Source organism: Typopeltis vanoorti, chromosome 12, assembly GCF_054136105.1.
Source record: "Typopeltis vanoorti isolate ZY-2024b chromosome 12, IOZ_Tvanoo_1.0, whole genome shotgun sequence".
NCBI lineage: Eukaryota > Metazoa > Arthropoda > Arachnida > Uropygi > Thelyphonidae > Typopeltis > Typopeltis vanoorti.
The window spans coordinates 85,042,716-85,065,575 of record NC_143560.1 but is presented as its reverse complement, the minus strand read 5'-3'; the positions used below and the strand labels follow the sequence as shown (position 1 = coordinate 85,065,575).

At 36.2% G+C, this 22,860-nt stretch overlaps 1 protein-coding gene across 1 annotated transcript in view; it reads left to right on the top strand.

Annotated features, from left to right (window-relative positions):
• LOC150100952 (uncharacterized protein ZK1073.1-like) overlaps positions 1-22,860 on the top strand; it is a 355,092-nt gene that overhangs the window by 110,005 nt on the left and 222,227 nt on the right. Inside the window, exons 4-5 of the mRNA XM_090401442.1 lie at positions 3,350-3,467; positions 9,540-9,602. Of these exons, the coding sequence (XP_090257568.1) occupies positions 3,350-3,467; positions 9,540-9,602 (181 nt within the window). The remainder of the gene's footprint in view (positions 1-3,349; positions 3,468-9,539; positions 9,603-22,860) is intronic.

Genomic DNA, 22,860 nt, shown 5'->3' with positions numbered 1-22,860 from the left:
GCGCAAAATCCTAGATCTAACATTATTGAAGAAATCAACACAATTGAAAAAGAAATTGGATTTAATGAACTAGATAATGAAGATATGAGAAACTTGCTCAATTTCTATTCAGAACAGTTAAGCGAAAATGATCTCCTTCAACAAGAAGAACAGTATGCATATCAAAAAGAAGATAAGGTGTGCAAACAAGAAGAGAATGTTACAACTAAGAAACTAACTGCAAAAGAACTTGAGCTAGTTTTCAATCACATTGAGTATGCTAATGAAATTTTGTTTGATGCTGATCCTGATATGGAACAAAGCTTCGAAGTCTGCTGAATTCTTGATAAAGCCATCGCCAGCTATCACAGATTGCATGACAAGATGAAAAAGTTGAGCATGATTCAAACATCTTTACTTAATTTTTGTAAATAAATAGCTCAATGAAATGTTTAGACATTAAGTAAAAATTTAAGCAATTGATTTTTATTAACTTTGATTTTATCCTCTAATATAGCTTATACTGTAATTTTTTTTCCAAATTTACACTAACTGATGGACGACTTATAATTATTATTATTATTACTCCATGACCTCATGGGAGTCAAGGATTCATCTGGGAAGTCCTTCTATTACACACACAGCTCATCATACCGTGCCTTGAACACATTCAAACTCCTTGCAGAAAACACACTCTCAGGCAAGGCATTCCAATCATTTACAACTCTGCATGAAAAATACCTGCCTCTCACACCCTCTTTATACAGTTTCCAGGATGACCTCTGGTTCTCCCCTGATCTCTCACCATTTTCTGTAGAACTTCTTTAGCATTGATCCTATAACAACCTCTTACCAACTTGTAGGTCTCTATCATATCTCCCTTCTTCCTCCTATCCACCAGACTCTGCAAATTACATCTTTTGCAAATTATTCCTATTGTTTATTGTATTCACTTAACCCGATTTCGCTTAGCTCGCATTAATTGATGGATTAATTAATCGTGTTAAGCAAGGTTTTCCTATACACACACCTTAATAGCCAACAGGCTATTAAGGTGTGTGTAAGGATACAGAAATGTAAAAACTTAATAATAAAATCTGGAATTTCAGAAACACTGCAACAGAGTAAAGATGCCAATGGATTTTACTCTGTTGCAGTGTTTCAGAAACACTGCAACCGAGTAAAATCCATCGGTACCTTTTCAAAATGGCCTGTGACTAATACTGACTAGCCTCACTACCACTTCTGTTACTAATATATATGTGTGTGTGTGTGTGTGTGTGTGTGTGTGTGTGTGTGTGTGTGTGTGTGTGTGTATATATAGAGAGAGAGTAGCATTATAAGAGGTAAGAAGCTTACTTGCTCTTTTCATTTTAGAAGGTATGGATTGTTTGTAAAACTTGCTTTCAGGAAATGAAACTATGGGAGGGTTATCTAATTGGAAAGAGATTGCATCTGATTGAAGGGTGATGGGAAGCAGGGTAAATGTGAAAAAAAGAGGGGCTTGTCTCCAATTAAAAAAAGGATCTCTTTATTGTGGGTGTATCAGTTATCAGATCTCGGACAAGAAAAAGAGTGAATCACATGAACAGCATATGTTTGACAGTAAGTAGAGAAACTTTTAGAGGGTGATAGGGCATTTAAAAATTTTATTTGAGGGAAGGAATAAAGAAGAGAAGGAAAGTAATGAATATCAGCTGATGGTTATTTAAGATTTTTTTTTTTTTTTGTGATACATCCTGAGTAAACCATTACTTGATATTTATCACTTCCCTTCTCTCCTTTATCTTCCTTCTCCAAGTAAAATTTTAAATGTCCCTTTCTTCCTAAAAATATCCCTATCTGCTGTCAAACCAATGATAATACTAACAAAAAGTCCTGAGCATTGCCCATAGACATAATGCTCTCCTAAAAGACATTCACTATAGCAAAGTGTCCACTAAAATCATTTCTGTGGTCCCTGTGAGTCTTCTGTAGTTAGTCAACTGTAATACATCATCTGTCATTACTGCAGTGATCCTGAGTTTAAACTACTGAAAACAACAAAAATATATGTTAACAAAAGTATGCCCCTAAATCATTCAAATCTTAGTTGAATTAAAAATGAATTAAATGATTTATATAATCATTAACTTTTTTTCTCCCCGGCATAGTTCAAAACTATGTCCATTCACTGGCACGACACTTAGCACATCATGAAAATGAACAGTATTAATGTTGACTTAAAAATTAAATCAGCATTAACTTTTGCTTTTTCTAAACAAACCTATTGAGCTAGAATATTGTAACATTTGCTTTGCAACATTTACCAAATGTCTAAATGTTTAATGAATTTAGTGAAGTGAATCCATTTCTAACTGCTTACCTCACAAGAGAGAGAGAGAGCACATTCAGCATCCATACAGATCTTTTCTTTTAGTTTTTGACAAACAGTAAATTATCTCTCTCTCTCTCTCTCTCTCTCTCACACACACACACACACGTTAGAGAACTATAAATAACTCAGTAAAAATATGAGTGTAATTTTTTCACAATGTTTATTTATAAGAAATAATTTAAACTTTTAGCTGCTTTAAGAACTGATTATTCTGGTCTGGTTGCCAAAGTGGATATCATCTTTACTTTCTAATTGTGTGGATTCAAATCCTACTGTGACATGGATGTTAGTAAATGTTTTTACCCTTTTTTTTTTTTGTTGCTTGAAGTGACTGGAAAAATTACTTTTTTTTGTGTGTGTCTCTGTATACAGCAGATTATTTAACCCTTATGTTACTAACATGCTGTAGATTTACTGTACTTTTTTCATATGAGATTCCCTTTATTACTTCTGTGAAATTAGCCATACTTCAATATAAAGAAAAGAGATTTCATAAAGTATATATTTTTAGATTACTTTTCATTCAGTTCAAATTAATTTTGGAGGTGGTTTCACATTTTTCATTGAATGACTTGAATTTCTATTGAATAATATGAAAATAACATTCTATTCAATATTTTAATATTCTGTTGAGTAATGAGGATACATGCAATTTACAGACAAAAAATACTGTTGTTGATGGTGATGGGCAGTTATGTGTTATTGTGTATAGTTGGAGAATTAAGTAGTAGGGGAGATGGCAAGTTGTATGTAGCAGAGTAGAGTAAAGTGGCCTCTGGTGATGAGTCCTTGGACTCCTTGGAAGTGTCACATTGTAATAATAATAATAGCTTAGTAATTTGAGACAGTAGCAAACTGTAGCATCGTAGAGCAGCCATTCTCATATTGTTTTTTGGAACTGTAAGTTTTTTTTCTTTCTAGAATTTATGAAATGCTCTGTCTTATTAAAGCTTTCTTTCTGCAAAGTAATTCATTGCATAAATCGTTGTTTAGATTCTCAGTTTCATAGCTTTGTAGAGCATCCATCCATGAGCAAGGTGAAACCAAGATCTGTGTTTCTACATGTAGAGATTCCTGGTCAAGAGTATGATGCACCACCTCTGCCAGATGAGTAAGTTGAATTATATAAATTGACCACTGAGTTTATTTAATGATATTAAAAATAACATGATATGTAATGAAATTTACTTTTTTTTTTCACCTCTCCACTGCACAGAAGGTTCAAAGTAGTAATGCAACAGTGTATCGGATAATGGAGAAACTAAGAATTAGACTGATTTTATTAATGGAAACAATTAGTCCAACTCTCCTCAATTGTTTTTCATCAGTTTGTGAGGAATCACTTGCTGAACTTAGACACTACTCCAAGTACTTGCAAATGGTGATGGATGGTCAATGACGATGAATTAAAATCTTTTGCTAAATCTTCAACAGTTTGCATTGGCATTTCTTGCAATAGCGACTTCCAGCATATCATTGTTGAGAGAGAGAGAGAGACAGGGCACCCAGAGCGAGGGGGAAGTCTTTCAAGCTAAAGTCCTCTTGTTGAAATTTTTGGAACCATCAGTGGCATTTTTGTACATTCAAAACATTATTACTATACACTGCTTGCATATTTTTTACAGTGTTAGCAGCATTTTTTGGACTCATAAAGCATGATGCCTAATGTGCTCTTCAGTGACCTCCATAGTAATAAAGATTATTTAAACAATAACATATGTATGATGTTCTTGCAAGGTGGAATTCCTTAGATTGAGGCTGCCTCAGCTTAATGGCACCTATAAAGCTTTAAAAATTCATTTTTAGACAAGCTGAGACACATTTTGAACAAGTACAATATAAACAAACAACATTACATTTGGGATGACCTGACAACAGGAAATTTATTTCTCTGTTATTTGGAAAAGGAATGAGGTGATAGCAATGGAAACGTTGATTTCTCTTTTTTTTAAGGACAGGATATTATGTAATTTCTAAGCTACAGAGTAAATACAGTGGAATAAGAGTAAAGGAGAAAAATACAAGGAACTTAAAATACTGATTACATTTGAGGTACTGGTTTTGATAACAGTTGGAGGAAATTATTGTCTAGGCCAGAAAACTTGTACAGCCTGGTTGCTGTTACTCAGGGCTTGAATGAAGGTGGACAAGAGTTTAGAGTGGAATACATTACTAAATGGATTTCAACATAAATACTATTTAGAGCAAGCTAGCATTTGAATTGGAATAAAGCAATAAACTTGTGAGAAAAGGAAAGAGTAGAAATTAATAGAAATCATCTCATTTTGTCAGACAATGCAGGCTAGGAGTGGCTGTACAAGATTTTTCATCATGAGAGGGAATCTTTATCCATTTGTCATTTGTTACCTTTTTTGAGAAATAATATCAACCCCATTGAAAGGAATATTGGTAAAGAAACAGTCATAGTGCTGGGAGAGTGGACTGGTAACAAATACTTTAGAAGATAATAAATTGTACTTGACAAGAAATTATATTTTTGTTTTTATTGTCTCAGATTATTGCCATGCATTATGGTAATTCTCTTTTGACCCTCTCCAGACTGTTCTTGTACTCTCTCTCTCTTTTCCTCTTCTCCATCCCCTCCATCCTTCTATATATATATATATATATATATATATATATATATATATATATATATATATATCGACATCCTTCTTCATTTCCCTGCATACAATCCTCAGCATTGCTGCTGATGGCAGTGGAACAATACGTTGCTTTCTCATTTGATATATCTTGCTCTGCACAATTCAGTTAGGCCTCCATAATATCAAATTTCTGCAACCTTAAATCTCTAAACTGTTTTTCAGTGGAGTGGGATGTTGATAACCATTTTCTTGCAGTCTTACTTTTAATGACATCTCGCATCTCTAGACCAGAAGTGATCCTAAGAAAAGAAATAACTGTAACCTCCAATCTATCTTAGCATAATATGTTAATATAATATAGTTAATATAGCTATTAACTATATGCATAATAAATTTAGTTTAATCCTTTTAACTACTTTAATAACTTTTAACTATTTGCAGATCGTAAATTTGTGCAACCATTGACTACTATTCTTACTTTGGAGACATTGCTCCTATGAGTTCCCTAAAAATACTTATATCAGTGCTGTTAGAGGAGCATATATAGTTTAATTAATTACCTTCTCCCTTTTTCCTCTCTTCTCCTCACATCCCTCTCTACAGACTACAGTAATGCTATTACTATTCCCTATATCATTGTGCATCTCAGAAAAAATACCCAGAACTCTAAAAAAATATAATCTTTGTACTGCTTTCAAACTTTTCTCAAACCTTTCTTTCAAACCTAAATTGGCAGTCTGGGCAAAGGACAATGGTCATTAATTTAATGTTGTAAAATGTAAGGTAATTCACTTTGGGATGAAAGGGTTATATACTTCATTTGATATTGATGGTAGTAATTGCAGGAAATTGATGAGGTTAGGGATCTGGGGGTGATGGTGAATAAAGTTTTGAAATTCAGAGGACATATTACAAGAGTTACCAAAATAGTTCAGAAGATTACTTGGATGTTGAAGAACACACTGACATGGAAAAATAGGGATGTATTATTCCTCTTTATAAGGCTACATGTTTACTGTGAAAAAATGCTTTGGTCACCTGAATTTCTATGAGACCTGTAGGTGGTGGAGTGGATTCAAGACGAGCGACAGGAATGTTCTGTGGAATGTTCCCTATGAGGCTAGAATGAAGGTGTGTGGGTTGCAAAGTTTAGTTGATAGGCAGAGTAGTAGCTGATAAGATAGAAACTTATAAGTTACTAAAGGGATTCTATAAGATCGACACAAAAGAAATTTTTCTATGCATGGGAAAACAAGGTCACACTTAGAAGTTGTCTAAGACTATGGTTAATAAGGGTGTATGGACTAGGTTCTTTATTTGGAGAGTGGTAAATGAGTGGAATTGATTTCCGGAGCTGGTTGTGGGCACCCCAACAGTGAATAAGATTAAGGAGATGTATTACAGGTATTGTGTTAATGGATAGTGTGGGTCTCCTGTGATAAGTCTTTTGACTCCATGGAGTATCTATATAAATAGTAATAATAATACTGCACTTTCACACCCTTTCCTAACCGAGTTACATTCCTAGCCTGCTCTTTGTACTCTTCATGCAACTGATCACACTCATCCTATCACATCCAACACCATTCATCTTGTGTTGCTTTCACAGTGCAGCCCTCTTCCAGATTTCATGCTTAATCTCTTCGTTCATCTAATTTACTCCTACCTTATTTAGTCTTTTCACCTTTGGGATATACCTAGATATCGCATCTGTTAAATAGCTCTTTATCTTTCCCACACAACTCCTCTTTCCATGTTGTAGCTCCCAGTTGCCTCATAATCTTACCAATTTCACATTTTATTAAAATGATCATTCTTTTAATTAATTAAAATACTTTGAAATAAATTAAGCCAGCTTCATCCAGTCCACAGTTATTTTAGAGTCTGTACCATTGTTATTATGTTCCATCTGGTCATTTCTGAACACTTAGTGATCTTGTAAACGTAAGCTCCTCATCTCATTTGGTCTCCTCTTTCAGCAGTTGTAAAATTCATGTTGGAAAGTTATGTTATTTTACTCATCGAACTCTTTCGTTGTCTTGCTCTCTTTCTCATGCCCTCAATCTTCCCCATCATAATTGCCTTTTTTTTTTAATGATTGATCTGGTCACATAATGCATCCAAAACGCATTAATCTCTGTTTAACGATCATTGCCTTCAAGGAGCATTCTGTCTTTATAATCTCTGAACCTTCTTATTAATATTTCTTGTGGGTCCATGGGATTGTTAATAGTCTCCATAATTCACATGAATCCAAATCTGCACAAAATCATCCAGTTTTCAACAATTATAACATTTGGCCATACTAACTTCTCTGTCTTTCATAATTTTTGTCTAGTTTAATGTAGCTGTTTTCCTTATAGCCATCCTTCTTTTAATTTCATCTTTACATTGACTGTCATTTCTTATTCTGGACCCCAGTAAATCATAACTTTCGGTCACGTGACTTTTGCTTTGCTGATGTTTAAATTAAGCCAGCTTTCCCTCTTAACTAACAGAATCAACCACTCCAGATCTTCTTTAGTTTCTGTCGCTGTGTCATCTGCATAATCAAGTTATTTTTCTGCCACTAATCTTAATTCCTGCTATATCTTTAGCTAAGTCAGTCATTCTCATAACATATTCACTATAAATATTCAGAAGATAGGATGAAATATAAATTTTGCTGCTGTATTTCTGTTTCTTATTAAGTTAGTTTTTTGGAATGTGGTTCTGCTGAGGTTAAAATATCCTGTTGATTGAGAAATTGACATTGATCCAACTGGTTGATGTAATTCATGACAGGTGATGAAATTAATTATGAGAAAATGAGCACTCTTGAAACTCTCATGATTTTTTCATCAGTATCAGAATCATGCAAAAATTGATGAGCTATGTTTCTTGATAACTGTATTGTGTAATAAAATAGAAAATCAATGCACTTTTAACATTATTATATAATAAAATGTACTTTAATTATATACTGCTTAGAAAGAAGTCAACAGGCACTAGTGTATGGAACAAACAGCCATGGTGCTCACCTTAATAAGATATAGGACCTTCTTTTGCCGTGATGACTGCAGCAATCCTGTGAGGTGCACTTTCCACAAGCATAAAATAGTGATCTATGGGAATTTTGGACCATTCTTCCTGTAGGCATGTAATGAGGTTCTGGACTGTTGGAGGGGGGGGGAATGGATGTCCCTTGAGCTCATCTGGTATTCCAGTTCATCCTACAGATGTTCAATAGAGTTGAGATCAGGGCTCAGTGGAGGCCAGTTAAATGTGGCGATGTTCATGTCCACAAACCATGCAGTTACAGCAGCAGTCTTATGACATAGTGAAGTGCCTTGCTGAAAGAGACAATGGTCAGTTCCATAGAAATCCCGCAAAGTAGGAAGCGCTGCATTGTCCAGCATGTTCATATATCTCTTGGAGTTCAGTGTTCGTAGCATCACAAACAGAAGTCTGAGGCTAAACAAGGAAAAACAGGACCATACCATCACACCACCACCTCCAAATTTCATAGTTGGGATTACGTACGCTGATATGAGATGTTCACCAGGCATCTTCCACACCCATCCATCTGCTCGGTAGAGGATGTAGAATGAGTTGTTGCTCCATAACACAGTTTTCCAATCTTCCACGTCCCACTCTGCATGCTCTTTGCACCACTGAAGATGATATTGCATGTTGGTTCAGGTAATGTGGGACTTGCATATTGCATGGAAACCCATGTTGTGAGCCTCAGTTCAGAATATTTTTGTGCAGATTTGTAGTTCCTGGACCTCTACATCCGATGTGTTGACTGACAAATGGTGGTTTTTTACATATTATCCTTCATAGCACCCAACAGTCATGTTTGGTGAGTGTGGTGAGTTGTCCATTGTGGGCAGCACTTGGAGTTGACTCCCTGTGCTTCCATCTCAGTATGGTATCATTGATACCATATTGACCTAGGATGGCCCAATTTGTCAAAAGGCCTACAACATGGCTTCCAATGACAATGCCTCTTTCAAACTTTGTTAATTTCCTTCTTGGAGCCATTTCACCTGGACACAGTTGCACTGGAAGCATTATATTCTTCCAATTTTTACTGGCTACACACACACACACACACACACACACATGTGACTAGTTACATAGCATGATGTCCCTTACCCATGGGGGGGGGTGTCCGTTGACTTCTTTCCAAGCAGCTGCAATATAACAAATTTCACTTAGATTTTTGACATGCACTGAAATCTGTCATAACTAAACTTGACTCTTAGTTTATTTCAGTTGAATATAAGAATCATTAGAGAAAAACAACAGCAATTTCCAAGAAGTTATCTCAAATCCTGTAGTCTCAGATCTTCAACTAATGTTCAGTAGAAATTTTAGCTAGATGTGCAGTGCATGTTAGCAGTGGGGAAATGTATGAATTTTTCTGCTATTTATATATTTTTATTACAAAGCAATTTTTTCCTCTTCCATTAGTGTATCCATAAAAGAATATAATCTTTATATAATAGTAATACATATTAAATGCATTGCAAATCAGAAAATTTTTCATATTCATTGATCCATTAAAACAGTGGCATTTTTTCTTATTGTAGATTTCAGTTTCCATCAATCCAAGATATAGCAGTTGATCTTGTTGCAGTTTTGAACTATTTTAAGTGAGTAGAAAAGTTTTCCTGGCTTCTTTTTTTGAAAAAGAATTTGTGTATAATAGCAATTTTTGTGTTAACCACTTTTGTTGTACCAGATGTGGTTAGGCATATTTAGATGAAATAGAGAATAACAGAAAGCTTACATGAAAAGATTTATTGTATATAGAATTTGTGCCAAAGTATCAGGGAGATCATCTGTATAAAATTCAAATATTGAACAAATATAACTGAAGAATTAACATTGCAAATCTAGTAGTAACCCATAAAAATGTAGAGCAGTATGGTCCAAAATGGACTTAATTCCTAATTATCAGGACTTGGCAAACTGTACAAAATCCTACTCGCCATACAAAAAATGTACTAGCCCAAGATTCTTTGACAATGTCTTTTGACTTATGAAGTCAAAGTCAAAAGACATTGTCAAAGAATCTTATGGAAGTTTATGGAACTCCTATTGTCATAAGTCAATAGGAGTTCCATAAACTGATTAGTGGTGCTGCATCTGTGTTTTTTCAAGTTAAAAAAAGATTTCTTTAGAAAATTATTTTTTATTAAACAAAAAATATTCTATTTTGCCAGTCTGCAGCTGCTTGCCCACTCACCCATGTCAAGTAGGCAAAACATATTTGTCATGGGTGAGTGGGCTAGTGTATTTGTCAAGTCCTGCTAATGATGTTTAAAAAAATAAATAAAAAAACATTAGGGTGAGTCGTGATAAGGAAAACCATTTCTCATAATCCTTATGGGAAGTTGTTTTTTCAATGAATCCTGTTTTGTTCTATCTGATGAGAGTTTAATATAGTTTAGATGCTCTTCACAGTATGTAAGCTGTAGATCTGCCATTCTGTCTGAAATATATACTGCATTCTGTCTGAAATTTCTTACATCTGCAATAGACTGCAGATGTAAGAAATTTCATGAAGCACCCAGGGTTAGTTAGTGGGAGAAGTTTGACCTTTGCAGAGTCTAGAAGGAGGCAAGTTTTTACTAAAATAAAGAGCCAAAAGGCTTCATTTCAGCGATGCAAAATTATATAAATTAAGTGGATATTAAATTCAACATCATTTCAAAGCCGAATACAGAAAGTATAAAAGTTTCGTGCAAAAATCGACTAGAGATCTTGCGGGAATACAACACCCCCTTACTACGAGTTGTCTTAGCTGAACCTTATAGGAAGTGGCGAACGCTCAAAGTGCCAATATATTTGTCTCCTGTTGGTTTATCTTGATTAGGTTTCACTAGTCTGACAGCTGTTTCATTCTCATTGGTGTTTGTCAGAGACTAGGCAGTGGATATTAAATTCAACATCATTTCAAAGCCGAATACAGAAAGTATAAAAGTTTCTTGCGAAAATTGACCAGAGATCTTGTGGGAATACAACACCCCCTTACTACGAGTTGTCTTAGCTGAACCTTATAGGAAGTGACGAATGCTCAAAGTGCCCATATATTTGTCTCCTGTTGGTTTATCTTGATAAGGTTTCACTAGTCCGACAGCTGTTTCATTCTCATTGGTTTTTGTCAGAGACTAGGCAGAAACCTAAGAGAGCAAAAACTCTCAGTACTAAGGAACTTTAAGCATCGGAGAGGTGTATTTTCTGTAAGCGAAATGTTCGTCGGTGCTTAAAGTATTTATTAAAATAAAGAGCCCAAAGGCTTCATTTCGGCAATGCAAAATTATATAAATTAAGTGGATATTAAATCCAACATCATTTTAAGGAGACAAGTTTGTTGATATTGGGCAAAAGGATACTCAGATGCAAATGGACCTAAGTAATTTTAAGATGCATTCATATACACCTTTAGCATACAGGATGGAAATATAATTGACATCTTCCTAGAGACTGGCAGAGAATCTTTAATTATTATTGACTTGTTGATGAATGACTCAAGCTTTTATACAGGCAGGAGGATTGATATAGTGGATTGCTTGTGTCAGTAATGCTTCATTAGAATAATGAAACAAGCTTAGAGCAGATAAGAGTTTTGATGCACCAATTATTTCAAGAATGATAGTATGACAGTGCATGAATATGTTGTTCACTGTGGATTTTTTTCTAAAAACAGATTAATGCCTGTTCTTCCACTGATACAGTTTAGAAAACTATCTTTTTTTTCTCTCTCTCTCTCTTCTTTAGCAACAACTGTTCTGACAGAAACTGTCAGATCAGTGCATCAGATATATCCATTTCTTTCTATCCTCCCAAATTCTTCCTTCATGAACACTGTGCCTTTTTTCAGGTTTCTATTTTCTAGATCTTCTCTTATCTTATCTCTCTAACTTTTCCACAGTCTTCCTCTTGGGCTCTTCCCATCAAATGGCATTTTATACATTCTTTTTGGTATTCTTTCTAATGAGTTTATTCTCATTAGATATCCAAACCACTTCAAGTGAGAGTTCATAAGCATTTCTTCAACACTTTCTAAGCCTATATTATTTGTAATGTCCACATTTCTTATTCCGCCTTTCCTTGTTTTTGCCAACATTGAGCTTAAAACTTTCATTTCCATTGCTTGTATTCCATTCATGTCTCTTTTTGTCAGTCTCCATGTCTCTGCTGCATAAGTCAAAATTGGCAAAAAGCTTTTGTTAATCAAAAGCTTGCACTTAGTAGGACTTCACTCTCCCTAAGTAGACTGCTTACAGTATTGACCTAGTGAAATACTCCTCATTATCTCCTAGTCTAAACTTCCATCAGTAGAAAGTATACTTCTCAAGTATTTGAAGTTTTCAGTACTCTTCAAATCTTGCTTGTCAAGTCCAACACTGTTAATGTTTACCTTTCCACAATGATTTAAAACCATGCTCTTACTCTTCTTACTATTAATATGTAATCCATAGTTCTGTATCACTATTCCATTTGTCTAATTTCTTCGGTAGTATTTCTGAATGTGCCCAAATTCACCACATCATTTGCAAACACAGATGTTTCTCCTTTCTGGTCATTAACCATATTTAGGCCACTATTCATCACCACAATAAATAGCAATGGAGATACATACTTCCTTGTTGAAGTCCATTTTTTAGTATAAATCATTCCTAGTGTCTTTTCATCATTTCTTCTACAACAGTTAATAATATCAAGGGTTGATTGCCCTTTTCTAAAACCAAACTACTTTCTCTTTTATGCTTTTGGTTATTTTATCTCTTATTCTTTTTGCTATTATCCTTTCATAAATCTTTGCACAGTGACACAATAATGTTATTCCTCTATAATTAGTATATTCCCTTCTTGAGCCTCCTTTATATACTGGAAAAATAATCCTCTTGACCAGGCACCATCTTCTCTCTCCAGATCAGTCTAAAGATTCACATAACCAATTCAATTCACCCCTGTACTACCAGAAACTCTGATCATTTCATCAGGCAAGCTCATCTTTTCCAGAGGATTTTTCATTCTTCATCTTCCTTAATGCTTCTTCAACCTTGTCCAGACTTATTTCCGTATTATCTCTCTCACCACTGTATTAATTCCAATTTATTTCACTGCAGCTTTCCTCTTTATTTAATAGATATTTAACATTCCCATATCATCTTAGTCTTTCTTCTAATAGTCACAAGATTTCTATCCCCATTTATTAAAAAAACTTGGCTTCTCATTTCTTCTTCTATTCTTCAGAAGTCCATATAACATTTTTTTTTGTTCCCATTAACATCTTCCAATTTATATGTAAATTCAGCCCAGATTTTTATCTTTTCCTCTGTAATGATTTTTTTGATAGCTCTTCCTCTGATTATAAACAAGTCTATCATAATTTGATCTAGTCTTCATAAACCTCTGAAAAATGTTATTTTTTTAATTTGACCGCTTCTTTAAGTCTTTTCATTCCACCATCATGTTTCCTTTTCTCCTTCCATATGTTCTTATGCTGTTCCCACCATTACATCCCAAACTTTTTTCCATTCCTCATCTACATTGTCTGTAGTTAACTCACTGGCTTTGGATCTAATCCAAGACTCAAATTCTTGCTTTACTTCAGACTGTTTCAATGCCCATAACTTCATCTTTTTATCTTTTTTCTTTCTAGATCTCCTATTTGTCAGCCAGATGTGAATCTTGAGTTTTCCATTTTTAAGAAAAAAGCTTACACCTGGCAATATATTCATGCTGTGTCACATCACTCCACTGCCATCCTTGGTAAATGTCTGGCACCATCAAAATTCATGCCATTTGAGCTCTCTCCTTTTGGTCTTCTGAGGCATTATTGACACAAGAAATATAGTATATAAAATCTACCTTCCTGTCTAATAATGGCTTAACTGAGTCATTTGTCAGCAAAGTCAGTTGTGGAGTTTGTCTGTTCAGTTGCATTCAGTTGACATCTTTCTGAAAGATGTCAACTGAATGCAATCTCCATATTTAGGTCTGTTGGTATCCAAGTAACATTTTGCTTGATTGACAAATTTTCCTCCTTTCTATTCTCTGCAAAGGAGGACTCCTCATTGGCCTACTCTGGCATTTATCAAATTCCTTGCACCTCCAGTCTGTCTTACTCTGACCAGACTGATAGATCTGCATTTCTCATCATGAAGAACATCTAAATATCAATTCCACGAGCTGGAACATTCTGGATTTGAACAACATGCTATCTCCTCCAAACTAAAGATTCCTTGTTGCACAAAGAGAGCTAGGGGAACATTGCCTTAATCTAAATAGTCTGATGGGCTAAGCTTATCCCTTTTATTGGAAATTGTTTTTTTTAACATAACTTTAACAAAAAAAATCATTAGGACTTGAGCACAGTTCAGACTATGCAGCTCTATATTAGTCATGTGTTATTGCCATGTTTGCATTGTAGATTCTTCAGTTATGTTTGCTTCTGTGGTGATCAATTTTTGAATTTTTTTTGATACACTTGATATGTAGAAAAAAAATTCTCTATGAAATCAATCTCTTAAGTTTTGCAATGGTACTTATTTTTTCTACAAAAGATGCAAGAAATTGCTCTAAATTAGAGATAGTTGTTGGAAGTTTTTCCACTTGGTTATACTAAAAATTAAAGATATCAAGAAATTATATATGTGGTTTAATCCTTTAGTCAAGTGTAAACAAACAAAGTTTGTGCCTGAAGTATTTCTAGGACTGGGGTAACTCGTATATAGAGGCTGATGACTTCACATCACTTGCCTTAGTATCCCATAATGCAAATCACATATCCTTACGGGTATGTATAACCTCTGAGTCTGGCTGCCACTGATGAAACCTCAATAAAGGTAAAAAACGATCTGAGTAGTGACCCTTCCCATAATGCATAGCATTATGCATATCCGCAAGGATATGTGCTTTGCATTATGGGACTAAGGTAAGTGATGTGAAGTTATTAGCCTATATATACAAGTTGTCCCGGTCCTCAAAATACTTCAGGTACAAACTTTATTTCCTACACTTGGATAAAGGATTAAACCAAGTATATAATTTCTTGGTATCTTTAATTTATAGTATAACCAAGTGGAAAAATTTCCAACAACTATCTCTAATCCAGAGTATTTTAATAATAAGATGCGACACCTTTTGGCTGCTCGTATATATGAAAATATGACTTCGGCATTACTTCAACCTTAGTATCACTCTGGGTCTGGCTCCCACTGACGAGACTGGTCAAAATAAAGGTCAAAACAGGGTAGTGACCCTTCTGTAATGCATAGTATTATATGTACCTGTAAGGATATGTGCTTTGCATTATGGGATATTAAGGCAAGTGATGAGAAGTCATTAGCTTCTATATATGAGTTGCCCAGTCCTGAAATTACTTTAGCTGCAAACTTTGTTGCTTATGCTTGGATAAAGGATTAAACCAAGTATATAATTTTTTGGTATCTTTAATTTAAATTGCTCTAAGTAAGTTTATTTTAGATCAGCAAGGCTTGCACATATACATTAGAGGCTCTAATTCTGGCACATCACTGTTAATTGTTGAGTAAATATATTAATAAAAAAGAAAAGGATTAGATATGAGAAAAGAAGAGAAATTCTTTTACATTTTGAGAGAAGTAGGAATGGGGAACATGAGAGTTCCAGTGAAGCTGACCTGACCTTTTCAGAGTATGTTTTCAGGTTGGAGAAATAGAGAAGTTAGATTCCAAATGCCATTATTACTTGTCATATGTGCATATTAAATAACTTAAGGAAATTATAACGTACAATGGATATAAATTAAATTAAACTTTAATCTATATTTGGCTGGCCTGGCTGGCCGAGTGGTTAGCATATCCGTTCTCCTGCCAAAAGGCTGCGGGTTCTTATCCCGCCGTGGACATGGATGTTTGTGAGTGTCTGTGGAAATACTAGTAGTGGTGGTCGGCGGTCGATGGCGTTGGTGTAGTTGCAGTCAGTTGGTGGATTGAGCAGCGGAGACAGAGTTGTATAGCAGGTGCCCTCCCTCGATGAGTCCTTGACTCCCTGGAGGTGTCAAATAATAATAATAATAATATTTCCAATATTTTGGCAACGTCACGTTGCCATCTTCACAGGAACTTAAAATAAAGACACGTGCTTCACATTACTTACCTTAGCATCCTATAATGCAAAGCACATATCCTATGTGCTTTGCATTATAGGATACTGAGGTAAGTAATGTGAAGTCTTAGCTTCTGTATACGAGTTGCCCCAGTCCTGAAAATAGTTGAAGCGCAAACTTGTTTGCTTACACTTGGATAAAGGATTAAACCAAGTATATAATTTCTTGGTATCTTTAATTTATAGATGCATAATTTTATTGTGTGTGTTTTGGAAGTTTTTGTTTTCTGTCTTTTTTTTGGTTTTGGAGGGGATGTTGCAGTTGTCAAAATATTTATGAAAAAAAGAGCCTTATAGATCCACAGCCATTATGTGCTCTTTATGAACATAAAAATGTGGCGATGGGAATTAATCTGGTGGAGGCACTGCTCATAAAGAGAAGAAACTAAAATACAGAACAGGACTTTCCCTCCATATAGCTGAATCCTTACTGCCTATACAATATTCATACCTCTCTTTTAAAATTAGTCAGAAACAATCTCTTACATAAAACATCATCATTTTAGTGTATTTTCACATATGCCAGTGAAAATCTTAGTATGCACTTTGCATGCCCAACTGATCGTGATGATAGGAGAGCACGCTCTATTTCTGTTCGGATCTAAGTACAAAGTATATTTTTATTCTTGAGTTATATTTTTATTATTAAGTATGAGAAAAGATGACTTAAACTCTGTTTATTAATCTTCCAAAGTCTGTCAAATTGCTTTTTTTTTTCCTTTCTTTCATTCAAAACCTGACTTACTCTTTTAATGAATATAGGGTCTTCCTTTGTTGCCCTGAAAACCAAGTAAAGTGTGGGCTACTTTGATGAAATAGCTTGCTAACCTAAAATAGAGAATGTTAATTGCAGTATTGGTTCTTTCAGACAGTGTTGGTAGTCTTAAATTCTTACATTATTATTATAGACAAGTTGAGAAAAAATCATATGTTCCTAGTGCATATGATATTTGAAATTCACTATTGAAATTCAGTATCGAATTTATAATCCAATCCTGTAGCCTCTTCTTTAAGAGGGTTTGCAACTGATGAACAGTCCACTTCCATGCTTCTCTATCTCTTGCTTTTGAAAGATTCTTGCCTGTCCAATCTTTGATGTTGTCTTTCCATTGAAGTCGGGGTCTTCCTCTCTGAAATTTGAATTTATAATATAAATTTAATATAATATTATTATTATTGTTGTTCCGGGAAACTCCAAGGAGTCGACAGACTCATCGAGGGAGGCCCTAACATCATGTCTGGAACAACTAATCAGCATTCACACAGTATCTATCATATCTTGCCTTGAACTCATTCACGGTCGTAGCACCCACAACAGACTCTGGAAGCTTATTCCACTTATTCACCACTCTCCAAGTAAAAAACCTAGCTCTAACACCCTTGTCAACCACGTTCTTGCCCAGCTTCCATGCATGGCCCCTAGTCCTCCCACCACCAGTCATATTTTCAAAAATATCTTCTGGATCAATCTTATAAAAACCCTTCAGTAATTTGAATGTCTCAATCATATCACCCCTCCTTCGCCTATCGTCCAATTTCTGCAACCCACAAATCCTGAACCTATTCTCATAAGGTTCATTCCACAGACCTGCTATCATCTTGGTCACTCGTCTCTAGACCCTCTCCACTTCCTTCCCATCACGAAGAAACCCTGGTGCCCATAACTGGGCACAGAAATCCAGATGGGGTCTTATCAAGGCTCAATACAGAGGAACAACAACTTGTTTGTCTCTGCATGTTAAAGTATTTTTCATAAGCCAAGTGATTTGGTGAGCTGTTTTAGTCACTTTTGCAATGTGCTCCCTAAACTTCAACTCCCTATCCACCAGCACTCCCAAATCCCTGGCCTCGTCAATCTCCTGGGGTACGGTTCCACCAATGCGATATACTGCTGCTGTTCTTTTCACCCCAAAGTGCATAACCTTACACTTTGCCACATTAAACTAACATCCATTTTTCCTAGCCCAGTCCTCCAAACTATCCAAATCATCCTGTAAAATTTTGACATCCTGTGCACTCACAATTGCTCTACCCAACTTTGCATCATCAGCAAACAAGTGAACACTTATTCTCAGATCCTTTCCAATATCACTGATGAACAAATTGAAAAGTAGTGGTCCAAGAACAGAGCCCTGTGGCACTCCACTAGTCACAAGACGTCTTTTAGACTCCACTCCTGAATAAACCACTCTTTAATATCTCTTCTTCAACCACCCTCCTATCCATCTCACCAACCCTATATCTATACCCATCTGCTCCAGTTTACTGATTAGAGTTCCATGTGGTATCCTATCAAAGGCCTTGGCAAGGTCCAGTAGTATCACTGTAAAGCCATTACCTGTATCCAGTTCAGCCGTCACTGTGTTATAAAACGTGAGCAAGTTACTGAGGCATGATCTACCCTTCACAAAACCATGTTGTCCCCCATACAATATCCCATTTTCATCTATCCAAACCTGTATTCTTTTCTTGACTAATTTCTCTAAGACCTTGACAATGATTCCTGATATGCTAATCGGTCGGTAATTTACAACAGCAGTCTTGGAACCACCTTTATGCAGTGGAACTGTTTTTCCCTCCTTCCACCCGCTCGGGACTAACCCAGACCCGAGACTCAAATTAAACAAAATGGTCAAGGGTACTGACAATATTTTAGCTGCTTCTCGTACTACACGAGCTGGTATACCATCCAATCCCACAGATGTATTGACATTGAGGTTATGCAATAGACTACTCACCTCCACTTCATTCACCACAATTCCCGTATAATCTACTGGTTTATTCTTTTCTGCTATGTCACTACCTGGATGATATATTCTTGCAAAGTGCTCACTCAGTAACTCGGCTATCTCAACTGATTCAGTTACCTCCCTACCATCGGCATTCTTTAAAATCATTCTGCCATGTACATTTTTCCTTTTACTTGCTACATATCTAAAAAACTGTTTAGGATTCTCTTTAGCCTGCATGGCCAATGTTATTTCGTAATCCTTTTTTGCTTTTCTTACCACACTCGTCACCCTTCTGGCCTGCGCTTTATACCATTCATGTGCCTGCCGGTCACCTTTCTCCTTAAATTCCCTCCATAGTTGTTTCTTTTTTTGCAGCTCAAGCTTAATGGTGTTATTCATCCATTTAACCCCTACTTGATTTAGTATTCGGACTCTAGGTATACAGTCAGCCATTGCTTCATGCAAGCACTTCTTAACTACCTCCCATGCACTATCAACTTCTAGTCCTTGCAGTTGTAAATGCCATGGCACTGAGCCAATCAAACTCCTAAGCTTGTCATACTTTCCAGCCCGATAATTCCACATGTACCCTGTCTTAATTGAAAATTCTACACCTTTAGCCACCTCCCATGTCAAGACCCTATGATCACTCTCACTGATTGGTGGGAATGTGGTCATATTTGTTACAGCCAAATCCTCAGATGTAATTTCTAGATCAAGCACTCTCTGACCCCTAGTATTTTCCATTGCATGCTGTTGCAGATAGTTATCCCTTAATAAGATTGGAGGGTGTCGAGGCTAGCTGGTGAACAGACGTGCTATCAGAGAGCTCCTGAGAGATTTGTGTTTTTTGTTGATTTATTGATGTTTTGGATTCAATTTAATGGACTTAAGTGTGTAATTTTGGTATATTATTGGAGCTTTATTAGCGTGGTTAGTGTTACTAAAGTGTTTTATAACATAATCTATGTCGGGAAGTCGCCGCAACATGAATTCGTAATGTGTAGTGTTCGTGCAAGCTCCAGATAAGATAAGTATCATTTTCACTTATCGATACAAATTACTTAATATTGTGTAGTTTTGTTTTGTTTGCCTTGCGTATTTTAGTGCGTCTGTTTTTGGTGTGTTATAACGTATAATTTGACAAAACACGTTGCAAATAAGTATGGCATCTGTGCGAAGGAAAATGGCAGCCAGTAATGATGGTTCGCCATTGTTATCAAAGAACGGTAGCATAAAAGAAATGAGTCAGTGTACTAGCTGTGAAATGTACGCTTTGCGGAGTGAGGTTGGAGTGTGGTTAGATGATAATAAAGGATTGAATGTGTGTAGAAAATGTAGGGAGAATGAGGAATTGAAGTGTATTTCGGATCGTGAGTGTGATATTTTTGTCAACCTTCAGAATGAAGGAAATAGGGATATGACAAGAAACGGCAAGGTTGTACATGAAAATTGTGAGAGTGTGAATGTAGAAAGTGTGAATGATAGTATAAATGGTTTCTCAGAGAATAAAAAAGATGAGATAGATGCATTGAGTGAGATCGCGTTGTTGAATCGTGCGATAGAAAGAGCAAAACAGCAGCTAGAGTGAATGAACAAAAGTAGACTGAATGAACCAACCAATAATAAAAGGTATGACAGGAAAAATAGACGTATGAATGTGAACATGAACAAAATGAAGGATAGAGTGCTGTATGGAGACTCGTTAGTACGAGGTGTGTTAGTAGAGGATTTGACAAAATCGTACCAACCTGCGCGACCATAAAGGACGTCACTGAGTCTATTATAGAGCAAAAGGAAAGGGTGAAAGAAATGATTGTTGTGGCAGGTACGAATGATTTGAAAGGAGATAAAATGGAAATGATAGAAGACCTGAATGAATTGTTTGAGGTAGCAAAAGAAAAGAGTGAGAGAGTTAGAATGATTAGTCTTTTGCCACGGTATGACAGTGAAATGTTTAAAAGGAGGGCCATAATTGCGAATGACTTTATGCATGGGTTATGTATGACGAGTGGTGTGGAATTTGTGGATGTGTGGAGTGAGTTTGATGGGCGAAAGGATCTATATAAGATGGATGGCTTGCATTTGAATGGTTACGGTGTAAGAAGATTTGAGAAAGTGTTGCTGAATGTAGTGCATGTGCAAATTCAGGGAAACTAGATTTGTTAAGAGGGGGGGGGGAGTAGATATACAGTCCTTATGGAGGCAGTTGAATGTAAGAATGAATATAATATGCCAGAGCAAATAAGGACAACAAATCTGAGTGGGATAGTTAATATAAGGCATCAAGATAGGGTTGGGGCTAATGGGGGTCTTAAATTCATGTACACTGATACTATTAGTATTAGGAACAAGAAGGAAGAGTTTTTGGCCATGGTTGGCACTTCCAGACCACAGGTTATAGGTATTAGTGAAACATGGCTGACTGTAGATGATATAAGTAGTGGGATTGAATGTGATGGGTATAGTGTGTTCAGGAATGACAGAGAGAATAAAATGGGGGGAGGAGTATTGTTGATGATAGCTGATGAGCTACAGCCAAGGAGAATAGAAGTTGAATTGCAAGATAGAGAAAAGAGCACATTTGAGGCCATTTGGTGTGAGATTGTGGCTAGCAGAACTAAATATACAATTGGGTGCTGCTATAGACCAGGTGATGGAAAAGATGGTGGTGACAGTATGCACAAGCAAATAGAAGAAATGGGTGGAAGGAGGGTGATTATTATGGGAGATTTCAACTATGGTCACATTGATTGGAGTGAGGAGAGGACACACGGGAGGAAGGAACTGGATTTTATGTGGTTATTAAGGGATAACTATCTGCGACATCATGTAATGGAAAATACAAGGGTCAGAGAGTGCTTGACCTAGTAATTACATCTGAGGATATGGCTGTAACAAATATGACCACATTGTCACCAATCGGTGAGAGTGATCATAGGGTCTTGACATGGGAGGTGGCTAAAGGTGTAGAATTTTCAATTAAGACAGGGTACATGTGGAATTACTGAAGGGTTTTTATAAGATTGATCCAGAAGATATTTTTGAAAATATGACTGGTGGTGGGAGGACTAGGGGCCATGCATGGAAGCTGGGCAAGAGTGTGGTTGACAAGGGTGTTAGAGCTAGGTTCTTTACTTGGAGAGTGGTAAATGAGTGGAATAAGCTTCCAGAGTCTGTTGTGGGTGCTACGACCGTGAATGAGTTCAAGGCAAGGTATGATAGATACTGTGTGAATGTTGAATAGTTGTTCTTGACATGATGTTAGGGCCTCCCTCGATGAGTCTGTCGACTCCTTGGAGTTTTCCGGAACAATAATAATTATAATAATAATAATAACCGCATAAAATCCAATTCTTTCCTCCCGCGTGTCCTCTCCTCACTCCAATCAATGCCTCGATAGTCGAAATCTGCCATAATAATCACCCTCCTTCCACTCATTTCTTCTATTTGCTTATGCATACTGTCACCACCATCTTTTCCATCACCTGGTCTATAGCAGCACCCAATTGTATATTTAGTTCTGCTAGCCACAATCTCACACCAAATGGCCTCAAATGTGCTCTTTTCTCTATCCTGCAATTCAACTTCTACTCTCCTTGGCTCTAGCTCATCAGCTATCATCAACAATACTCCTCCCCCCATTTTGTTCCACACAAATTCCACACCACTCGTCATACATAACCCACGCATAAAGTCATTCGCAATTATGGCCCTCCTTTTAAACATTTCACTGTCATACCGTGGCAAAAGACTAATCATTCTAACTCTCTCACTCTTTTCTTTTGCTACCTCAAACAATTCATTCAGGTCTTCTATCATTTCCATTTTATCTCCTTTCAAATCATTCGTACCTGCCACAACAATCATTTCTTTCACCCTTTCCTTTTGCTCTCTAATAGACTCAGTTACATCCTTTATGGTCGCACCAGGTTGGTACGATTTTGTCAAATCCTCTACTAACACACCTCGTACTAACGAGTCTCCATACAGCACTCTATCCTTCATTTTGTTC